We start from the raw sequence: 24804 nt of genomic DNA, 5'->3' as shown, positions 1-24804 counted from the left end.
TACGAAAATAGCAACAAGAGAGCAACACTATATGCCTTGTGGTGATGTATGCACACTTTTAGTGTCTGTGTTTGATCTTGTCCATGAGGAAGATTATGCGAAAGATTGGAAATCAAACATATCAATCTTAAATTACTCTAGCTGATCCAATTCCTCTACCGTGATACGGCTTCACTGAATACAATGGGGTCTTCAAGAAAAAGTACATGACAGAGGCCCATAGGAAAGGGTGCCTGCTGGCACCAGCCGTGTTTGCCTATACATTGATGACGTCTATAATCAAATCATGACTAAGGCCTATTGACATTGTGCATGCACAGAAATATGCAACTGAAATGCCCCTATTGACTGATTAATTACTGGTGCTGGCTGGCAACCCACTGCCTTAACAAAGCCTTCTGGATGCGGAGGATAAGTTGGGCTATGACAACAAACTACTCCTATATATACGAACATATGCAAAGTGATGGTATTTATAAGGCATCATTTAAAATAAGATCACCCAAGTTACAGTTTGGAGGTGATATTCCTTCTGGAAGTCATATCAAAGTTCCCTTAAATCACAATTAAGATACAGAAACACATACTGACACCACTGTTCAAGAAACAGAAGCTGTATCTAAAGAGACGCTGACACGGCATGACAGGCTCTAAACGCCAAGTATGGACATACAGTGCTGGATCATGGAGTTTAGATTATGCATGCACAGGATCAGGAAGCAAATTCTCTGTCGCCCTCCAGGTTTTCCATCTGCAGCTTTGGCACTGGATTTAGCGTATACCGCGCAAATCCAGAAGGAGCCAAGCAAAATATCCAACAAAGCAGCAGGAGCCACAAGGAATTTGGGGGACAAATCCATAGGTGAGAGTTTATAGATTGGGATAAATCCCAATACCGCAAGGAGTCATAGCAATGAAGTGGCAGGACTGGCCTTGAGTGTCCAGGCGGCATGGGAACAGGCCTAACTAGGTACCTGCACCTTCAAATCAAAGTCTGAAAAAAGCAAAACAAGTCCTTCTGGATCGCGAGTAGAAAAACAACTGGATTACTGAAATCAGCAAACTGCAATGACCAGAAATATTCCATGCAGATGGCCACCCACAGCTACGCCTTTTTGCCATGCCAGGGCATGGAGCAACTGCCTACCGCAATGCAAATATTATACAACACAAGGCATGAATTCTCTCATATCCTTCTTTTATGTCAATAGTATAACTGGCCAATAACAGGCATCAAGCAAATATTGGAAAAGGGAAGGAAACCCAGAGAAATACTAAGCTTTATTCTTCCTTTTGGGCATCCTTTTGGATCTGACTATGAAGCAGGGATCTGCAGCCTTTGTCTCTCCAGATATTCTCCGCTACAGCTTCCATCAGTCTTAAAGAGTACAGTAGTCAATTGTGAGGGATCCTGTCACAGTCCAAAACATATGGCGAGCCACACGTTGAAGATGACTGCTATATAAAGAAGGATTAATGCTTCTATCTGTGTAGGATCTCTACTATTACATAGTCAATCCACCCGGCAAGTGCTCAAGATCATCACGCACCTTTTCGGACATTCCAAGGACTGAACAGAGGTCTTGTGATAGCAACAGGGATTTGTCCAGTTTTGGGATATGGGCAGATGAGCCTGCCCAAAGTAATACCCCACCTTACTACAAGGTGGTGGGCCACAGCAAGGGAGAACTGGGTAATTTACGAAAGGGGAAGGACCTCAGTGTGTTTTAACTTGCGTATGGTACAGCATGAAGGAAGCAGAGAATGTTTTCAATGTTGCTAAATCAAGCCAAAGATTTGGTGTTGATAATGTTTTGAATGTGTGACTATTTTTTAGCATTAGAGCAGTCCCACCCTTCTAGATCAGGTTATTCTATTAACTATCCTTTTATTTTATTTATTTATTTATTACGCGCCGAAGCTCGCAAGCATCAGGGCGCGACGAAAAGACTCCGGGACCAGAGATTCACGGGACAACACAAAAGAAAGGAGAGGGGAAGCAAAAGTAGCGACCCGATGTGATGTAGTAGAAGCCTAGTTATTTGTAGAGAAAGGTCTTCAATTGCTTCCTGAAGAGTTGGATATTGCTTTCCAATCTAAGGCTGCAAGGCAGTTTATTCCAATTAGAGATCGCCAGGTTAGGGAATGCTCGACCAAGGCCGGTGGCTTTGCCTGGGAGACTGGGGTTGATAAGTCCTTGTTTGGTGGATTTTAAGCAGCGACTCGGCTCATACCAGCTGAATTTTCTTCTTAAATATGCTGGCGCCGTCCCGTAGAGACATCGGTGGGTTAAGGTCAGTGATTTAAACAGGATCCGTTCCTTCACTGCCAGCCAATGAAGATCGTTTCTGTCCTTGGTGATGTGTTCGCGCTTGGATTTGTTTACGATGGACCTGACGGCATTATTTTGAATGATCTGGCATTGTTTCAGGCAGTTGTTACTGGCGCCAAGCATTAATGCATTGCCATAATCCAAGCGAGACTGAATCGTAGCTCTGTCTATGGTAGCACTATTCTTGATGTTTAGGAATGGTCTGATTTGGCAGAGGAGCCTTTTATTACACGCATAATACCGGAGACCAGTCTCTAAGCGCAGAGCCTGGATTTAAACCTGTGTTGCTCTCCACTGTTTTGTTCCAGGACAAACACATTTAGCCGTGCATTACTTTTGCCAGACTGCACAGCGGCACCTATTCACCACATGTGATACTTGCCTGTACAAGAAGCACAGAAAGAAATGAATGCACTTCAAAGCATAATTCATGAACAATTTAACAAATGCCTCCCAAATGTTGATAGTCTATCTGGGATTCTCCCTAGTGCAACCTACCTATTAACCTAAGTAGGAGACTTCAGTTTAGGGAAGGGATTGGATAGGGGTGGTTTATATTCAGATTATTTCCAGAGGAGGCCAGCAATTGCTGAATCATAGCGACATTCCGGGAATCCTGAAAGGTTTGTTGGCAGGGGCTAATGACTGCTCAGGCAGCAGCATCAGGGCTGTATTCTGAGCAGGGAAACAGCCTACTAAAAACACCCTAACCTCAAAGTGGCTTCAGTGTCACCCATTTATCCCTACTGTCAAACTGACTGTTCGGGGCCGAGACACCTTTCATTGCTGCGTGTTGGGAATGTTGGTGCTTACATTATTGGCTTTCAAACTGAAAGAGTCCCTCCCAGTGCTGTGAGGTAGCCTTACTGTGGAATTAAGCGCTATACAAACATATTTACTTTTCATCTGGGGTCAAAGACAATATTTTTACTTTATGAATTCTGTCCAAACTATTCGCTTGCTTTTTGTTACCAATATCATTCACCTGTCACATGTCCCACTCTTGGATTAGGTCACCTTGTACGTTGGCTTGGCAGCCAAAGAATTATTCTTCAGGAATGTTCCCACAGTACCCTAAATAGACACAGCAGGTATTTCAAGCCTACATATACACCTGGAGTTCCTGAGCATCCTCTCTAGCCCCTCACACACCTAACATTTCACAAGATCTGTTTTATAATACTCCAAAACTGCCTTAGCCCAACTCACACTCTCCTACATCACCTCCTTCTAAAAGATTGTCCATTATATATGGATGAACATGTATGCATAATAATACACGTTTTAAGACTTGCCTAACTCCCTTTCTGTGTCTGCAAATTCTGTTTCTACTTTCCTCTCCCTCTTACTTCACCCTTGCTCAGTCTATTCTTCCCAGCAGACTAATGTCTGGTGACCCCGGGCAGGAGCACAATAAGACTCGGATAAGGAGTTGGCGCTTAGCATAGGAAAATTACATGTATAAGAAATGTTCTTCACCACAGTACTAATCATGCCATGTTCCCCAAGTGTTAGGGATAGCGGAGGTCCCATCGCATGAGCTTTGAGAAGGTTGGAGCTCGTTGTGAAAAAGTGACCGCACAAAGACCCAACTACTACATCTGGTAAGGGATACTTATTTTAACAGCTTGCTCACCAGACTGGCTAAAGTCCGGGGATTACAAAGCAATCCGCAGCAACATCGGGGTATTGATCGACTCGCTAAGGCCTCCCATAACCAAAATGCAAATAAACCAGACTATTTTATGGAAGTGGCCATTGGTCAATTTCACGCCCCCCCTCGAGTAAATTATGGAGTCAGTCTTCCTGCTGCCTCTCTTATGACCAGCACAAACAAAAAGAGAAGAACAACATTTAAATTAGGGACTATGAAACCATTGGAAAACATCAGCATTCTCTTGAGTTCAGCAATGGAGAAGGTGTGCAATAAAGTATTAGGAGCCAGAGACACTGCTGTACAGTATAAAATCCACCTGAGGGCTGTGGGATATGGCTATCTGCATTGAAACTTGCTTTTTGTGTAAGATTACAATTGAGTTGGGGATGTACTGCTAATCACAAACCTATGGGGGCCATCTTACAAGATGCAAAGGTATGGTGGAAAAGCAAGGAGTACTGTGTGTATGCCTCGCTTTAACACTGCAGGGGTGTTTCTATGCATTTGGAGGAGGTGTGTGGGCACAACATAGGTATAACATGTCCAACGTGCATTCCACCGCACTGTATATACCTCCTGGTTTTAATCCAGTATACGATTTGAATGCAGATGTTGAGTGAATGGATTCATATGAAATCCGCCTGTAATTGGCACCTAGGAAATGTAGGCGAATTCCATTGTAAACATTGTCTGCAAAGCGTAATTTGCAGTTGGCATTTGCATTTGGTTTTCTACTCTTTTTTTATAAAAGTGGAAAATTGCATGCAGGTGACCCAACAGCATTAATGTGCTAACTTTGGTGGCCCCTTGAATGCAATCATCATGTTTAACAAAATGACACCCCTGTGTAGTTTATTACAAGGATAAAGACTTCCCTGGAGAAATATGACATGAGAAGACATAAAATTTGAAAATGATGGCACTGTACCTGACACTACAGATTTTGTTTCGGCTCCAGATTTTGCAGAGTTCAGTACAGATCTTGTTGCTGATGGGCGTGGTGATGTCCTGGCTCCTGGTAAAAGAAGTACAAACACAGTTCATTACAGTGAGAGGATGCGCCTTACAAACCGCAGTAAAACAAACTAGTGGAAACAGAACCAAGATAGGAACGCAGTCTCAGGGCAATGTCAGTATTTCAATGTCTTAAGCAACATACAGCACTTAGTTATATCAGAAGCACACATCACGTGCCTCCATCACACTACTTGTCCCATGAAATTACTACAACGTATTAAAGAAATATAACTTCTCTCTACTCATTTAGATATATTTTTTACATACATCCACTCTAAGGTTATGTAACAAATACAACTTCAGAGCACCCATCCAAGCCTTCGTCCTGTCTCACCTAGACGGAGGAAATACCTAACATTAAGGTTCCTCAATGTGAAGACACATTTGATGAACAGACATTCATTTCGGATCTGAGAGCAATCATCAAGGAAAAATCTGTCCCATTGCAACAACCATGTACAACATTGGTTTACATGTTATGATGGACCCTTTGTTCAAGATATAAAACTGCAATGTGGGAAAATGCCCCTTTGTGCCTATCTGGAATGAGTTAATTGTATGTCTCTTGCTGGCTGTGTTACGTGGTGTACCACAACGCACATTAAAAAAGAAAAAGGTTTTGATGGATCTCAGATTCGAAATGCATTGGACATTTTAATTTGTCCTTTTGGAATGAATATGGACCAGCAGAAGTTACATTAAAGACTTTCTTCTTTTATGCACATACCGCTTTGTTAATTTTCAATATTGATATATATTATTTGTGTGCGGTGGAGTGACCTTTGGCACAGGGATTTCCCTGGTACCACAGTGGGCCCTGCAGTTGTATGTACATTGTCGGTCCTTGCTGTGCATTACTAGGGCTTTGGTAAATATATATATATTTTTATTCAGTGAAAAAACTTTGTTAAAGGGACGTTATAGTTAAGTTGCACTACGAAAAACTTATGAAATTCAGTAAAAAAACGAAAAACGTTGTTAAAGGGACGTTATGGTTCAAAGTAAAACCGAAAAACCCCTGAAATTCGGCAGTTATGGTAAGATAAGCAACCATAACTCGCGCCACAGTGCACTGCTAACACTAACACCCAGGACATCAAAGATAACATCACAAATGTCATTGATGACATCACATGTGCATTTACTTTTCATGAAAACTCTGTACAAGGGATTCTTATAATGCTGACCAAAAACTGTCAAGGATCATTGGGATAAATATCATGAGCTAATTAGTGCATTAAGCAATGCATTTATATAAATAGCATTCTGTTATGAAGTTCTATACAGTATACTAAGCTACTCATGCAGAAACATAGGCAGTGTGTGCAGCATACATGATGAAGGTTCAATATTCATAATCTTGTCATGTAGAATAGTGAAATGATAACTGCTTTCTTATTAGAGTTTTGAGTACTGTGAAACATAATAAGTAGATAATAAAACCCACTTAATACATAATTATTACAGACAAAACACAAAGCGACAACAACACATACAAATATGAGTATATACAGGGACAGTGAAGTAAACAAAAAAGCAGAAGTAGTAGCAGAACGTGTTCATAACCTAACTGATTGTCTTTATGCAGAGAAACTATGGCTCTGTTTCAAATCTGCTACTTACCATATGTATGTGTATCACATGATGTGACTGCACCCAAAGGAAAGGAGAGTGAGTACAATGTATACAAATATGAGCATAAACAGGGAAGGTAGAGTAATAAAAATAAAACTATGAGAAAGTGCTGATAACCCTAATGATTATCTTCATGCACAGAAAGGATTGCTCTCTTTCAAGCCTGTGTCTTCCGCTATGTATATGTTTCATATGATGTGACTTGACCCTAAGTCTACAAATATAGTACCTTTTCAATTTTTACTTCCTGACTGTTACTGAAGAAAACTATGTGGCCTAGATATGTCAGTAAAGGGAAAAAAGGGAGAGCCAGACATCTGATGTCATCAGTGATGTCATCAATGACATTTGTGATGTCATCTTTGATGTCCTGGGTGTTAGTTTTAGCAGAGCAGTGCATGGTGGCGCAGGTTATGGTTGCTTATCTTACCATAACTGCCGAATTTCAGGGGTTTTTCGGTTTTACTTTGAACCATAACGTCCCTTTAACAATGTTTTTTTACTGAATTTCATAGGTTTTTCGTAGTGCAACTTAACCATAACGTCCCTTTAACAAAGTTTTTCACTGAATTTCATAGGTTTCTCGTAGCGCAACTTAACCATAATATCCCTGACTTCATATGCATGTAACATAGAACATACTGAACCCCCACGTAATGATTTTGATGTCAGCGGACTACCGCCATGTCCGCGGACATATCGAGAATATGAGCGTGGTAAATGTAAATTTAAATAGTGTGCCCCATTTCCCCTTTGAAGTTGGCTCTGAAAAGAGCCGTTTTTGTTGGTTTACAGATGCTTGACAGACACCTGTTATTTTGTATTTTTTTTTCTTGTTTTTTTTTCTTACTTTACTCCTAAAATCTTCACATAACCTTCTCCAAAGCAACCCTTACATTCCAAAATAGAAAGGCATTTCCCGTAAAAGATAAAGAGATGCCATCTTCTTTAAAATAAACAGTATTACTGGCATCAATATTCTCATTATTACAGAAGAACATACCAGCTCTAAGCATGAAGGCACACATGCCTCGGTTGAGGACACACCCAGCAATGTTTTGCTGAGGACAAAAAACTGAACTATTGTCCCATATTGCCCTAGGTAGTAATCCAGAAAAAATTATTTTCGCATTTGGAAGGATCTTCATTACGGCTTGAACCAAGTGTTCCAAATCAGCCAACAAAGTAGGGGCACTGACGTTGCCCAAATGGAAAGCACCATAGTGCAAAACTACCACATGCGGACTGTTCATCGTGGCCATATCCTCACAAACTTGTACAATTCCCTGTATATTGCAATCAGGCACAGTGCTCCACACCACCTCCACTCCTTTCACATCAAAGTTCTTTTCAACATGCCTGCATCGAGCGTACTGTTGTAAACCATGCACAAACATATCTCCAAGCACCAACAACCTGACTTTCTCTACTTCTGCCATCTTCACCACACACAGTCTCTTTCAACACAAATCCACAACCTCGACATCTGATTGGCTAATCCGTACAGTCTTCTTTCCATGATGGATTTGCTGGAAAACCCCGGATGTAGCACGCCCTGTCCACGGACAGCCGCGGTGTCCGCGGACCGCGTAACTCTTCGACACCCCTTCTACCATTTCCACTTTACTCTCTGTGCCATTCCCTCATTGCATACAGCTAAGCAGTCACACAATACGAAGAACGTCCTCAGAACACCCCCATTTTGTTTATTTTCGAACATTTCAGGACAATTATCATTTCATTATTCAACATATTAACATTACAAATATTATACTTTCATCTTGTATGTTGCACACAATTCTATGTTTCTCCATTAGTAGCTCAATATACTAGATAGAACCCCATAATACAATGCTATTTATATCAATGCATCGTTCAAAGCACTAATTACGGTATGATATTTATTGCAATGATCCTTGACACTTTTTTCGTGAAAAGTAAATGCACATGTGATGTCATCAGTGATGTCATCAATGACATTTGCGATGTCATCTTTGATGTCCTGGGTGTTAGTCTTAGCAATGCACGGTGGTGGCGCGAGTTATTTTTGCTTAGCTTACCATAACTGGCGAATTTCAGGGGTTTTTCAGCTTTACTTGGAACCATAACGTCCCTTAAACAAACTTTTTTTATTAGCACGCAAACAATATACAAAGATGTAGTGTAAACAGCAAGTTCTCACAGATGGCTTTACACAGAATGTTGCAAAAGTAAGCATTTATGCTCGTTCACAGTGAAGGTCAGCTGCTTCAATTTTTTTCTCGCGGCCCGGAGAGGCCCGCGACTCCCAGTATAAGGTTCTATTTTTTTTTTACCTTGACAGACAGAGATTGTGCTGAAAGACTGAAGAAGTGTAGTAAAACGTAAGACACGATGAAGATGAAATTTCTGAAACGAAGCCACTTTTGTATGTTATATCACTTTGAGAAAGATCGCTGGCACACGCGGAGTCGTATTTTGGGACTGCACTACACTTGGACAATGGAAAAGGCAATTATAATGTAAGTAACCCTTTAGATTATTTTATACCGGAATATAATAACAATAGCGTGACATTAAAGCCCGGTCAAGTTGTACTTGTTCGTTCAATGTGGCATATTGTTTTCTACCGCGCACTATCACCGCCGAATTGATCCCCTGTCATTTAGAGGGCTCTGAAAAAGGCAGACGACACAGGGTGGGTTAATAGAAATAATTTAACCGGTCTGTAGCCGGTCAAGCACTCTACTCGCTGTGCCACTTCACTGTAGCCGGTCAAGTGGCACAGCGAGTAGAGCGCTCGCTTTGACATCCGTGCACAGCTTGCTAACGCAGGTTCGAATCCCGGCACGGCCAAACTCAGCCTTTCATCCTTGCGTGGTCGATAAATGAGCCCCACACACCGTGGGTAATAATAAGCAGCGCTGAGATAGCTGACGGTTCTTAGCGCTATGTAAATGCGAAAATATTATTATTTTATTATTAACATACTCCGTTGCACTATCTTCGCTAGCAAATAGTTTCACGCCCTAATAAATAAAATGAATATTTTTAATAAAGATCGGCTGGTGAGACTAATTTATGTTTTTTAAAACAGGTATGTTGCCCCATTTTGCCAATGTTACGATTTTCAGACTCCAGCGGATGGATTTTTCAACTGCCAGGTGCAGCTCCATGTAAGCAACTTCATGACCCTCACCATTTTATGGGACAATCGCCAAGGACCAATATGCCCTTACGCAGTACTAGTGGCTAGAAGCAACATACCAACCATTATGGTGGTCTAATGCCTCGTTGTTGGAGCAACCTTTCGATTATCAGTGCGACCATTTACTGCTTTTAACATAAACCAACAGCCTATCTACCGCAAAGGAACAGCGCGTGGCTCAAAATAAACTTTTGCTGATCGACAGCAGAGACAATTGCAAATCGCTGAATATTCACTAAACATTTAATGTGAAATAAATGTACTTTACCAAATGTACAATCCTGCTGTTTACTTTTAAACCACAGTTTCATATTCTGAATTGTGGCGAACTAAGCTGATCTAACACCCTCTGTACCGCAAAGGAACATCGCGTGGCTCAACATGAACTTTTGCGGATCGACAACAAAGACAAATGCAAATCGCTGAATATTCTCTAAACATTTCATGTCAAATAAATGTACTTTACAAAATTTACACTCTTGCTGTTTGCTTTTAAATCACAGTTTCATATTCCGAATTGTGGCGCGCTGTGTTGTGACATAATGTGTGTTGTCTTCCGGGTTCTGTGTAAAATCGCATAGGACTGGAGACGACTGGGCGCGTTTGATGACGCACCCTGTAACGTCACGGAGAGAGGCGGGGAATATGAATGCTTTCATAATGTCAGGCTTAGGGGCGGGAGATATGATTTAGTGTCGCAAAAGCAAGTCAGCCAGGTCAATAGCGCCAGTCATAGGATTATCACATAATGTCGGCGCACACCAGCCTGATTTATCGTTTCTTTAGTGGACAAAAAGTCGGGTGAGGCCCATAGGAAATTGTACTATCAGCGGACAAAAGGAGGGTTCGTAGAACACTTTCAACCTGACAACGAACAATACAAACAACGCTCTCAGAACACCCATTTTGTGTAATTGCAACCATTTCGGAACACCGCAAGTGTTCTTAGAACACATTCAACTTGACAGATTACGATACGGACAGCGTCCTCAGGACACCCCCAGTTTGTGTATTTACGAACATTTAAATACACCGCGAGTGTTTTTAGCTCAATTTTACCTTCCTTGCGAACATAAAGGACACATACTCCATCCTCTGAACACCCCACCATTTAGTTTATTTACAAAATGTCAGAACAGCCGTGTTCTCCGCTGACAAATCGAACACAACAAACGCGTATAGCACATAAAAAACAAAACATTGAACCTATCTCATACTCCCCCACCCTCCCCAAACACTCTTACACACCAACACACTCCACTTAATACAATTTTTAATCCAAGTTTCACTGCGCTGTACGCGGTCGACGGCGAATACAAGATGGCGGGCGCCACAGAAAATCTGACGCGCCCCACGCCGTCCAATCAGCGAACACGTCGCATGTCCGCGGATATGACGCAAGCCCATGGGCCCATCGGGGCGCTGTCCGCGGAGTGAACAGGGAAGTCCGTCCGTGAAGCGAACACAGATATCACCAATTTGTTTGCCTTACATTTTGGTCATTCTTAAAAAAACTACTGGACGGATTTACATCAAATTTGCAAAAGCACGCTTTTGGACCAAGCCACCGCTCCTGCCGCAAATTTGGTGAAAATCCGTCCAGGGGTTCGGGCTGTAGCCGTGCACAAAGTTTTTTCCCATTATGTCTATAGGAAAAAACAAAAGTTTGGGAGCCCCCCCTATAACTTTGCCTCCCCGGACCAAACCTCTCCAAACATTGCAAATAAATTCAGACTGGGCCATATACTTTTTTTGTAAAGTTTGGTGAGGATTCGTCCAGAGGGAGTGAAGTTATAAGCCACCCAAAAAGTGCTCTTCCTACGGAAACACCAACTTAACCATAACTACATGGACGCTACCGCGTCCATGTATTATATATATATATATATGTATATATATATATATATATATATATACTACTGTTCTGATCGAATGGTGTCTCATGTGTCCTGGAGGATGTTGCTCTTGTCCTGTCGGCAAGTCTTGCTTCAGTTTGCTCAGGTGTCTCATGTGCTGTGCCCTAGAGGATGTTTCTCTTGTCCTCATGTCGGCAAGTCTTACTTCATTTTGCTCTGGCATCTCATTTGCCCAGGAGAAAGTTGCTCTTTGCCTCTGGTCGGCAAGTCCTGCTGCTGTTTGTTGTGTTTCAGAAGCTCTTGATATCAATTTTTGCTTCGCATCAGCTGGAGATTTTCCAAGTGATGTTCGTTTTTTGTGCAGCATGTTTCAGTCACTAATGGTTTTCAGCACATTTGAGAAAATGTTCAAGAAAGATTGATTGCTGGTGCTCTCTTCTTATGAATGAACTAAGTAACTGTAACCTTGCAATTTCCCATATTTGGAGAGCCATGATAAAACACTTTCTTTTTTGCATTCCTTTTAAAAATGCTTCAATAAACACTTTTGAACTGTATACAGTAGTCATAAATTTCAAAGGAATAACCAACACATCGAACATTTTGCTTCAGACACTTATCCAAATTCTGTCTCCTTCTAGCACCTACTGTAGTGAATCGGGGTGAGCATCAGTCCTTTTTGATCAAGACAAAGTATTGGCTGACACTACAGGAGACAGTAGTCTACAGGCAAGCCTGAAGTGGTGGGAAGCCATAACATTACAAACTTATTTGGAAGTACAACAAACAACGAAGTGATAATAAGTAATTCACTAATAACGAAAACTTATTTAACGAATTAACACTAACGAAAAAATATTGTTTTTTTTGTTTTTCAATTTGGGGTACCCCCCCACCACAAAGTCTACAGTTTCCCCAGTGTTATTACCCCACCCCAAAGCCCCACACTCCGTTTTATTCCCTTACCCCACCCCCCACATATACTTCTACCAAAGAATTTGATATGTTTTCGTTATTTAGGGTTCGTTATTAAAGTAATTTGTTATTGTCACTGTATACCATCTAGGTGACCTAGGCGACAGTTTCCCGGGGAAAAGGCCAACTGGCAAACACCCCTAGACAGTGTAATTGCAGTGTTCTACAGGTGAAGGGTTGTGGTGGTCTGTAGATCAGGGCTGCAGCAACGAAGACTGGAACAGCAGCAGAAGACTGATGGCTGCAATACAGGAAGCTGGATCTACTAGAGGAAAGGGGGCAAGGAGCAGGAGCAGTAGGGGAAAAAGCTAGAACAGCCAGCAGCAGGGAACCAGCATAGGAAGGCAGGAGGGAGGAGCAGACAATGAAAAAGAAGGAAGAAGCAGGAGCATCCGTGCACAAGAGATGAGTAGGGCGAACAGCAACAACAAAGACAGGAGCAAGTTTGGAGCGGTGTCACATGCCGAGACACGCTCTGAAGCTCCAATTATGGAGGAGCGGCTGCCAGCGTCACGGTGGAGCATGGACATAAGCGCTGTGATGTCATAATGCTGGCGTTGCGTTACTGCCATTTTGGGACTGATCGAGTGCCTCATCTGGCGTAACGCAAACCCTGCATCGGTGCGGGAGAGCCGGAAAACAGTTGCAACCATGATATTTGGCTCTTTTCCCATATTTTTGTATTTATTATTTTTAAATAGTACCTTAATCCAAGGCACTTTGCATTGTAACAACAAGAATACATCGAACATAAAGAGTAGAAGCAATAATAATATACATAAATCAAACCAGAAAAAACAGTATGTAGAACAATTTGCATATGAAGATGAAGAAGAGAGGAGGGAGTGGGGAAGAAAGGAAGAGAAAGAGTAGGGAATAAAGTGACTAGTAGGAAGAGAGGAGAACTTAGGAGAGACAGGGGAAGATAAGGAGAACTATGACAGGGGTATTAGAGGGGGAGAGAGAAAGGTGAAAGGGGAAAAGGTGTTAGGGTGGGGCAGGGCCATCTTTAGCACTTTTGGGGCCCTGGGCACGGACATCTTTGGGGCCCCCTCCACCAAACCAAACAAATTAAGGGATCAAGAATAATGATCGCACCCTCCACCCCCACCCGTTGCGCTCACAACCTATAGGTTGATATGCTGTCTCGCAGCATAATAAGCAGGTTTACTCCCTTTACGTCCCCTTACCTTCTTCATTCTTGATCTAATCAGAATGATAAACAAGTAGCATTTGAAGACCAACATTAGCAGTCAACGAATAGGTTACTGCTCTAGTGCATACAGGATCATTGTTATCAATAACATCCAGGAAGTTGTGCAGTCTGTATTATTAATGCAGGACCATATGTAAAAGGTACATGTCACCCATAATAGACAGAGAATTCACAATAGCTGCCTCAAAGAATGCAAAAGTGCTCATGCATGGACAGAGAAGACCAATTGGAAGGAAGGAGAATGCTACACATACCGTAGCATGGATAGTGGAGGCAGATTAGAAGCTACCAGAAAGGTGTCTTTATCTAGACAGATTGAGATTAGAAGTGGGATATGGTTTTCAAATAGCGTTGCCACTAGATATCAAAGGAACAAATGCCTGTGGTGTGCAATATAAATATGCTCACTATTAAAGTGGAAGCAACCCTATAGCCAGTGAAACCATGAATAAGTCTTTTATGAAGATCATACCATGAGAAGGAAATCACTCTAAAGGGCTGACAATTTTGAAAGGTTTAGGGACTGGCAACATAAGATTAAATGAGATGCCCAGGATCACACATTGGTTAAGGGCTGAAGGGGTGAAGCTGGGATTTGTGCCAACACTGCAATTTCTGTATTTGAACACTTTCTTTTCCAGTTCTTACCATTAACTAAAATAATCTCCTTTTATAAAAACGGACTTGGAATGTACACAAATCACATTACCATACATGACCATTTTTAACAAAATATTATAGAAGGGTTCTATGCAAAATGGAAATGGTTCTAGCTTCATTCTCTCCATCATCAAGGGAAGTATATAAGTACCAGCATACCAATTGATGTGATTTAACACATGAAATCTGGGTTTGTCTTTTATATTTTAAAGCTTTAAATACTTCCAAAACAATGGGTTGTGACATTTTCATTTATAAACGTGCATAAAAACCTTTGACTTTTACCAAAAAGCCAACCGTTTTTTGTGTCAAACAAGCAGACAATGAAATATGCTTGCCTAAAGCCTGCAACATCTGGCCCGATCTCTTCTGTCTACCACCCCTTCCCCTCAAATGGTCTACATAAGAAGAAAGATCAAGTAATGGGCTAAACGATGCCAGTAGCATGTAAGAAGGCAAACATCAGAGAAGGCAGCAAAGTAATGTAAGATATATTAGATGATTTGACCAGGATCACTGTATCGTCTGCTGGCAAAGCCAGGATACAAGCATGAACGCTCTTGGACTACCAGTTTATGCCATCGTTGGAGGCGATTGTCTAGGTTCTACAACAACTCATCTGAACAAACCAATTTCTAGACTCCATGTTAGTTTTTATAGCATTCCCTATCTGGTACAGGTACGTTGCTGATACCAGCAGATTTTGTTCTGCAAAACCAAGTACATAGGCAGGCAGGTTTATAAACTTCAGACATAGGAAAAGCTCAACCAGCCTTGCTGGAATATGATATTCTAATTTTGCATATGAACACATATCTCTGCAATGGGTGCTTCACACACCGAGCTAACCTCTGAACCATTGTCCCACTCAATTTATCAATATGCATTTCACTTTTGCCTATTGCACATGATCAACATAATTCCCAGAGGAAGGAAAGAATGCTACAGAGTTGTGCTGTAAGGAACACACAAACTATGTATACCACAGTGAACACAGAAAGCAAACATGATGAATTGATCAAGGCAGAATGCACTTGTCGAAACAGAAAGGCAATGGGTTTAAGGACTCAGCAGCGCCCCATAAAATATCCTGATGTGTGATATTTAAGACTGGTTAACAATGTAATCTTACTTCTTCAGATCAGGCAGCCTTTTTGGGGCCCCCCTCCAAGGTGGGGGGACCTGGGCAAGTGCCCCTTTTGCCCTCCCATAAAGACGTCTCTGGGGTGGGGGGTGAAGAAGGAGGAATAGATGCTTATGGTGCTTATCCTCCTGATCCAACTAGCAGTTGCTGCATAGAGGTCTGTGATTGTATTTACTTGGGCCTACCTCAATATCCCTTTCAAACTGCAAATAATTGACAATCTCCTTGCTAGAGTTCTTTTTAAGTTATGCAGAAAATCCCACATCTCCTCATCATTGTGGCAACTGCTTTGACCCCGTTATATGGAACACATCCTGTTTAAGATTTTTTGTGCTATGTACTCAACGCATTTTTTATGAGAAGCCCCAACTTTCGCACCAACAATTAAAATAAATTCTCCCAATTGTTCGCCCCATTCGATGAATCTTGTTAATTTTCTCTAGAACAGGACTATAAAGTTGGGATGGCTGATCCTTTTCAGCACAATCTGTCCCACTCTCAGGTTCTTTGCTGTAGTGCCCTCTATTTATGCCCATGATTCACAGTGAGAGGATCTGTCCTCTCTTGATGTTGAGCGCAGACGTGCACTTTGGTAGGCAGGGTTACCGCCAAAGTTAAGGCAGTTAATTGCAGTCATTTAAGGAGATGTGACCTGCCACTATCTCCACGTCTTTACTGATTTACTGGCACATTATCCTTGTGTGAGTTACAATAATGGCGACAAGGTCCTAGACTGTGTGTGTGCCACGGACCGCTGCATTTCATAATTCGATGTAATTTCTGTGATTTTCAGTCACCCTACAGCACAGTGCTCGGCGGTGCTCACATGAGACTTACAGCCTGTTGAGGTGTGAGGAGTAAATTCGGCCCACGTTGGACAGCCGGAAGGGAACACATGTGCCCCCCATGCTCCAGTGCACAGCTTCAAATAAGATCCAGACGCATTTTAATGCATGCAGCTGTGGGTTTTCACCCCTGGATAATTAACTCGATACACAGACCGCAGCGTTGCTACAGCCTGCACTGTAACAACTGCCCCAGGCGGATCTGCAAGAAGGCAGGAAGGCAGGTGTCTTTCTGTGAGCCCATTATTTTGTCTCAACAAGCCAGCACCATGTCAGAAGATGAGGCTGTTAGTAGTTCATCGGCACAGGCTTCTCCCCCCCCCCCCCGTCCCTGCACAGCATGACAGAGGTCATGACTCCCTGCAACTACAGGCAGTCTAGCCTTTTGACATCACAGAAACTAGCAGGTTAGTGCCCAGATGGAACAGATGGCTTCACGAACTGCACATATACATTGATGCAACAGGGGCGAGGGAGGAACACTGCCTCAGAGGAATTTTAATGCACTCGCTAGGCCGGGTAGTGCATGACATCTTTGAAATCCCAGAGAATGGAACCATCATTTTTCAGGGCATCTTTGACTCTCAGAACAACTATTTTGCACCTCTGCGAAACATGGATTATGAAGGGCACATTTTCCACACTTCCATGTAAGAAAAAGGTGAAACGCTAGACAATGTCATCATGAGACTCCGCAAAATAAAGAAATTTTGTGCAATATATTTGAAGATTATTCAACAGCAGAGGCACTCAAATCACAACTAGCTGCTGGCTGTGAATCAGCCGAATTTCACAAGAAGTTCTTGCAGAGACCTAGCTCTCTAGAGGAAATATTACAACTAGCCAGGGCAGACATGGTGCTTTCCATGCAGACTGAATCCCTAGGAAACATCAAAATCACGCAGACATCATCCACAGCACCTCTTTGCCAGGTCTGAGTGGATGAGAGGGAAAAGAGGAAAGATCAGACCATGCCAAGCAGTCGGTCACAATTGCAATAAAGGAGAGAATCATTTTCAGTCGGTATGCAAGAACGTAAAATATTTCCAAAGGCCCACCAACAAGAGAAAGCTCTCACTGGAGACAGACAAGATCTCCCGCGAGCAGAAGTTGACAGTCAACCATCAGAAGGCAGGAATCCCCACATTGATCGAGGCATCAGCGGTACAGAAAATAGGGCGCTCGCCCGACGACGCAAAGAGAAGATCGACCAAGCACAAGGTGCGATACATAGAGACATCACCAAGATGACAGAATGCCTCAGACACCTCACGTACCAGAGGTGACCACAGGCGAGGCTACGTACATGCAATAGGCAACACGACTGCAACAGAATTCAGCCCAATATTATTATTACAATTGAATGGCAGCCCCCAGGAATTTCTGATCGACACAGGAGCAACTATGAAAGTAGTTAATGAAGAAACATACCAAGGGTCAAATGTAAGAGAGCTGAAACCGGCTGACATTGACATATATTCATATGACACAAACACGCCCACTACAATGCAAAGGCATGTTTAAAGCCACATGATCATACAAGGACAAAACAGCAAAAATAATGATATATGTAGTCAAAGGCTTCAAATCTGCCAAACAGTTGGGACTGGTAAACATCATACCAAAGCAGGACGACCTATACAACTAGCCCAAAAGAGATGATGATCAAAATGTTTCCAACCCTCGAAAAAGGATTAGGCTGACTTAAAGGAAAACAAATCAAATGACACATCAACCCGGATGTTATACCCATTGCCCAACACTATACAGGAATTCCGCTAAACATTCAAAAGCAAGTAGAGGACTAGTTACATTCACTCCTAAATCAAGACATTATAGAACATGGCACTGAGCGCACACCCAGGGTGTCACCCATTGTTCCAATCCTAAAGAAAGAGCAGGAATAGCATTTGCACCTGTGTAGACATGAGGGCACCCAGCACAGCATTTGAGAGAGAGGCATGTGTCCCCAATAATGACTGACATGATGCACTTGCGACATGGAGCAAAAGTATTTTCGAAATTAGACCTCAACAATGTCTACCATCAGCTCGAACTACACCCAGAGTCCCGCTATATAACCACGTTCTCTACACATCTAGGCCTATTTCGCTACAAGTGACTAAGCTTTGGGGTGTACTCCGTGGAAATCTTCCATCATGAAATGCATCAGATAATCAAGCACATCCCGCAATGTCTTAATTACAGCGTCTATATTCTAGTGTTCGGAACAACTCAAGAAGCTCATGACAATGCACTGCGTCGAGTATGCATGGCATTTAAAGAAGCCAACCTGACTTTAAATGTTGACAAGTGTGAACTGAGAAAGACAACGCTTAAGTTCTTTGGACATATTTTTTCGCACAAAGGACTACAACCAGATCCCAACAAAGTTCAAGTGCTCATTGAGGCACCCACGCTTCGAACAACATCAGCAGTCTGGTCATTAGGCATGGCCAGCTAATGTAAACTATACATACAGGACTTCGCGTCCGTCAGCACACCACCATGGCATCTCACAGGAAAAGGAACAAGATTTCATATGGTCAAACGAATGTGAGGATGCCTTCCAAGAAAACAAACGATGGATCGCATCGGCCTCATGCATGGCCTACTATGATCCAGATCTTGAAACGGAGCTAACCCACGGATTAAAGCCCAGTTTACTTGGGAGTGATTGTTGCCCAATTCAAACCTGGCTCTCCATCATTGTAGCTATGCAAGCCGCAGTCTGTCTCATACGGAGTGTGCATATTTCCAGCCTGAAAAGGAAAGTCTAGAGGTGGCCTGGGCATGTGAGCACTACCATTTGTCCCTCTACGGGTGTAAATTCATGATCATCAAAGATCATCAGGCCCTCGCAACCACCTATGGGAAATCAATAGCCAAAATGCTACCCCGCATTGCACGATGGGGACTTTGCCTGCAAGAATATCCGTTTACAACATTGCATTGTCCTGGGAAAGACAACAACCCAGCAGATTTCCTATCAAGTTATCCCCTTTCCACACAAGAGGAATCGCAGTCCCGTAAATGGACCAATACATCAATTACATTCTCAGCAACGCACTGTCCAAGTCCCTCACAATCCCTGAAATCCTCGACACCATGCGCCAAGACTAAGTGCTCACAACCGTCAAAAAGAGTGTGTCCTCTGGGAGATGGCATCAATCGACACAGGAAGAGAAAGCTGTCTTTTAGAGGGAAAGGAAACTACTCCAAACAGATCATCTTCTCAAACATACATTATGTCTATCTCCAGAAGGCCTGCTGCTAAAAGAGGATGAAATCATCATTCCAGATACACTATATGACAGAGTGATCAACATGGCACATGCCAGACATAGAGGAATTGTGTCCACCAAACGGCAACTGCAGACAAAAGGGTGGTTTCCCCATATGGATGCAAAAGTTGAGAAGATCCAAGGAAACTGCACAACATGCAAAGCTGTTGCACCACGCACATTTCTAGAACCTCTAAAAATGACAGTGATCCCACCTCAAGTGTGGACTGAAGTGGCAATCGATATGTTTGGACATCTGTCCAATGGCAAGTACGTCTTAGTCGGTATGGATGAAATGGCCAGATTTCCCGACATACACAATGCGTTCCACGGCGGCGCATGCCGTCATCCCTGAATTGGACAAGAAATGTGCAGACTACGGCATCCCAACCACACCATTTAGTGGACATGACTTCAGAATGTTTGCTGAACGCCTTGGTTTCCAGCACAGGAAAATTACTCCCTTATGGCCACAAGCAAATGGCACTGTAAAGCGATTTATGGCAAACCTAAAGCGCACTCTACAAGTGTGCTCTATTACGAATGGCTCATTTATGCAAGCCATCTGGAAATTTTAATTTGGCCTCTTGGAATGAATATGGACCAGCAGAATTTACATTAAAGACTTTCTTCTTTTATGCACATACCGCTTTGTTAATTGTCAATATTGATATATATTACTTGTGTGCGGTGGCGTGACCTTTGTCACAGAGATTTCCCTGGTACCACAGTGGGCTCTGCAGTTGTATGTACATTGTTGGTCCTTGCTGTGCATTACTAGGGCTTTGGTAAATATATATATATATATATATATATACTACTGTCCTGATCGAATGGTGTCTCATGTGTCCTGGAGGATGCTGCTCTTGTCCTCATGTCGGCAAGTCTTATTTCATTTTGCTCTGGCATCTCATTTGTCCAGGAGAATGTTGCTCTTTGCCTCTGGTCGGCAAGTCATGCTGCTGTTTGTTGTGTTTCAGAAGCTCTTGATATCAATTTTGGTCCGCATCAGCTGGGGATTTTCCAAGTGATGTTCGTTTTTTGTGCAGCATGTTTCAGTCACTAATGGTTTCAGCACATTTGAGAAAATGTTCAAGAAAGATTGATTGCTGGTGCTCTCTTCTTACGAATGAACTAAGTAACTGTAACCTTGCAATTTCCCATATTTGGAGAGCCATGATAAAACACTTTCTTTTTTGCATTCCTTTTAAAAATGCTTCAATAAACACTTTTGAACTATATACAGTAGTAATAAATTTCAAAGGAATAACCAACACATCGAACATTTTGCTTCAGACACTATTCCAAATTCTGTCTCCTTCTAGCACCTACTGTAGTGAATCGGGGTGAGCATCAGTCCTTTTTGATCAAGACAAAGTATTGGCTGACACTACAGGAGACAGTAGTCTACCGGCAAGCCTGAAGTGGTGGGAAGCCATAACATTACAAACTTATTTGGAAGTACAACAAACAACGAAGTAATAATAACTAATTCACTAATAACGAAAACTTATTTAACGAATTAACACTAACGAAAAAATATCTTTTTTTTGTTTTTCAATTTGGGGTACCCCCCACCACCAAGCCTACAGTTTCCCTAGTGTTATTAGCCCACCCCAAACCCCCACACTCCGTTTTAATCCCTTACCCCACCCCCCACATATACTTCTACCAAAGAATTTGATATGTTTTTGCTATTTAGGGTTCGTTATTAATGTAATTTGTTATTGTCACTGTATACTGTCCAGGTGACCTAGGCGACAGTTCCCTGGGGAAAAGGCCAACTGGCAAACACCCCTAGACAGTCTAATAGCAGTGTTCTACAGGTGAAGGGTTGTGGTGTTCTGTAGATCAGGGCTGCAGCAACGAAGACTGGAACAGCAGCAGAAGACTGATGGCTGCAATACAGGAAGCTGGATCTACTAGAGGAAAGGTGGCAAGGAGCAGGAGCAGTAGGGAAAAAAGCTAGAACAGCCAGCAGCAGGGAACCAGCATAGGAAGGCAGGAGGGAGGAGCAGACAATGAAAAAGAAGGAAGAAGCAGGAGCATCCGTGCACAAGAGATGAGTAGGGCGAACAGCAACAACGAAGACAGGAGCAAGTTTGGAGCGGTGTCACATGCCGAGACACGCTCTGAAGCTCCAATTATGGAGGAGCGGCTGCCAGCGTCACGGTGGAGCATGGACATAAGCGCTGTGATGTCATAATGCTGGCGTTGCGTTACTGCCATTTTGGGACTGATCGAGTGCCTCATCTGGCGTAACGCAAACCCTGCATCGGTGCGGGAGAGCCGGAAAACAGTTGCAACCATGATATTTGGCTCTTTTCCCATATTTTTGTATTTATTATTTTTAAATAGCACCTTAATCCAAGGCACTTTGCATTGTAACAACAAGAATACATCGAACATAAAGAGTAGAAGCAATAATAATATACATAAATCAAACCAGAAAAAACAGTATGTAGAACAATTTGCATATGAAGATGAAGAAGAGAGGAGGGGGTGGGGAAGGAAGGAAGAGAGAGAAAGAGTAGGGAATAAAGTGAGTAGTAGGAAGAGAGGAGAACTTATGAGAGACAGGGGAAGATAAGGAGAACTATGTTAGGGGTATTAGAGGGGGAGAGAGAAAGGTGAAAGGGGAAAAGGTGTTAGGGTGGGGCAGGTCCATCTTTAGCACTTTTGGGGCCCTGGGCACGGACATCTTTGGGGCCCCCCTCCACCAAACCAAACAAATTAAGGGATCAAGAATAATGATCGCACCCTCCACCCCCACCCGTTGCGCTCACAACCTATGGAAAGTTGAATTTAGAAGTACATTTAGAAAGTTGAATTCAGAAGTGCACCCAATAGCTGTGAAATGTTGAATTTAGAAATGTGCCCAATAGCCTCTCTATGAAGTTGAATTTAGAAGTGTCCCCAATAGCCTCCCTGTGAATTAGAAGTCTCTGAAAAGGCATGAAACCCATCATATCTCACCAACACGCTGACTCTCTCCTTACATCCCCACTCAACTAGAACACAGAGATACTATGACACCATTCGGTATAACTGTTCTCATATCAACATTCGCTGCTCACTCCACATCATAATCACTGCTGGTTACACACCCCCCAGCAAGGAGTTCTCCTCAGGCCTAACGCAGCCACATCCGATCTGGATTAAACCTGCCAGAACGAACACATACTCCTGACCTCTCAACCACCACACCTACCGCTAGAAAGCAGCTATTACACTGATACTGCACGAGCTGTACACATACCTGGTGCTCACACGCACCTTTTTGACTCTCTCTTCTCTCTCTCTACTGATATGAACTTCGGTTCCCAAGGGCGTTCAACCTACCAGCGCCTTCAGACCATACCAATGGTATATAAGGCGCTATATAAATGCAAAATAACAATAACAATAACTATAGGTTGATATGCTGTCTCGCAGCATAATAAGCAGGTTTACTCCCTTTACGTCCCCTTACCTTCTTCATTCTTGCTCTAATCAGAATGATAAACAAGTAGCATTTGAAGACCAACATTAGGAGTCAACGAATAGGTTACTGCTCTAGTGCATACAGGATCATTGTTATCAATAACATCCAGGAAGCTGTGCAGTCTGTATTATTAATGCAGGACCATATGTAAAAGGTACATGTCACCCATAATAGACAGAGAATTCACAATAGCTGACTCAAAGAATGCAAAAGTGCTCATGCATGGACAGAGAAGACCAATTGGAAGGAAGGAGAATGCTACACATACCGTAGCATGGATAGTGGAGGCAGATTAGAAGCTACCAGAAAGGTGTCTTTATCTAGACAGATTGAGATTAGAAGTGGGATATGGTTTTCAAATAGTGTTGCCATTAGATATCAAAGGAACAAATGCCTGTGGTGTGCAATATAAATATGCTCACTATTAAAGTGGAAGCAACCCTATAGCCAGTGAAACCATGAATAAGTCTTTTATGAAGATCATACCATGAAAAAGAAATCACTCTAAAGGGCTGACAATTTTGAAAGGTTTAGGGACTGGCAACATAAGATTAAATGAGATGCCCAGGATCACACATTGGTTAAGGGCTGAAGGGGTGAAGCTGGGATTTGTGCCAACACTGCAATTTTTGTATTTGAACACTTTCTTTTCCAGTTCTTACCATTAACTAAAATATTCTCCTTTTATAAAAACGGACTTGGAATGTACACAAATCACATTACCATACATGACCATTTTTAACAAAATATTATAGAAGGGTTCTATGCAAAATGGAAATGGTTCTAGCTTCATTCTCTCCATCATCAAGGGAAGTATATAAGTACCAGCATACCAATTGATGTGATTTAACACATGTAATCTGGGTTTGTCTTTTATATTTTAAAGCTTTAAATACTTCCAAAACAATGGGTTGTGACATTTTCATTTATAAACGTGCATAAAAACCTTTGACTTTTACCAAAAAGCCAACCGTTTTTTGTGTCAAACAAGCAGACAATGAAATATGCTTGCCTAAAGCATGCAACATCTGGCCCGATCTCTTCTGTCTACCACCCCTTCCCCTCAAATGGTCTACATAAGAAGAAAGATCAAGTAATGGGCTAAACGATGCCAGAAGCATGTAAGAAGGCAAACCTCACAGAAGGCAGCAAAGTAATGTAAGATATATTAGATGATTTGACCAGGATCACTGTATCGTCTGCTGGCAAAGCCAGGATACAAGCATGAACGCTCTTGGACTACCAGTTTATGCCATCGTTGGAGGCGATTGTCTAGGTTCTACAACAACTCATCTGAACAAACCAATTTCTAGACTCCATGTTAGTTTTTATAGCATTCCCTATCTGGTACAGGTACGTTGCTGATACCAGCAGATTTTGTTCTGCAAAACCAAGTACATAGGCAGGCAGGTTTATAAACTTCAGACATAGGAAAAGCTCAACCAGCCTTGCTGGAATATGATATTCTAATTTTGCATATGAACACATATCTCTGCAATGGGTGCTTCACAC

The 24804-nt window shown here is 42.3% G+C and overlaps 1 protein-coding gene across 1 annotated transcript in view; it reads right to left on the bottom strand.

Annotated features, from left to right (window-relative positions):
• The window catches only part of CFAP100 (cilia and flagella associated protein 100), a 260512-nt gene that overhangs the window by 214155 nt on the left and 21553 nt on the right, over window positions 1–24804 (bottom strand). The window contains exon 3 of the mRNA XM_069643397.1: window positions 4918–5004. Within this exon, the coding sequence (XP_069499498.1) occupies window positions 4918–5004 (87 nt within the window). The remainder of the gene's footprint in view (window positions 1–4917; window positions 5005–24804) is intronic.

Source organism: Ambystoma mexicanum, chromosome 2p (assembly GCF_040938575.1).
Source record: "Ambystoma mexicanum isolate Mex_15411 chromosome 2p, UKY_AmexF1_1, whole genome shotgun sequence".
Classification (NCBI taxonomy): Eukaryota; Metazoa; Chordata; class Amphibia; order Caudata; family Ambystomatidae; genus Ambystoma; species Ambystoma mexicanum.
Note: the sequence above shows the minus strand (reverse complement) of the source record. Positions and strands in the feature narration are given on the sequence as shown.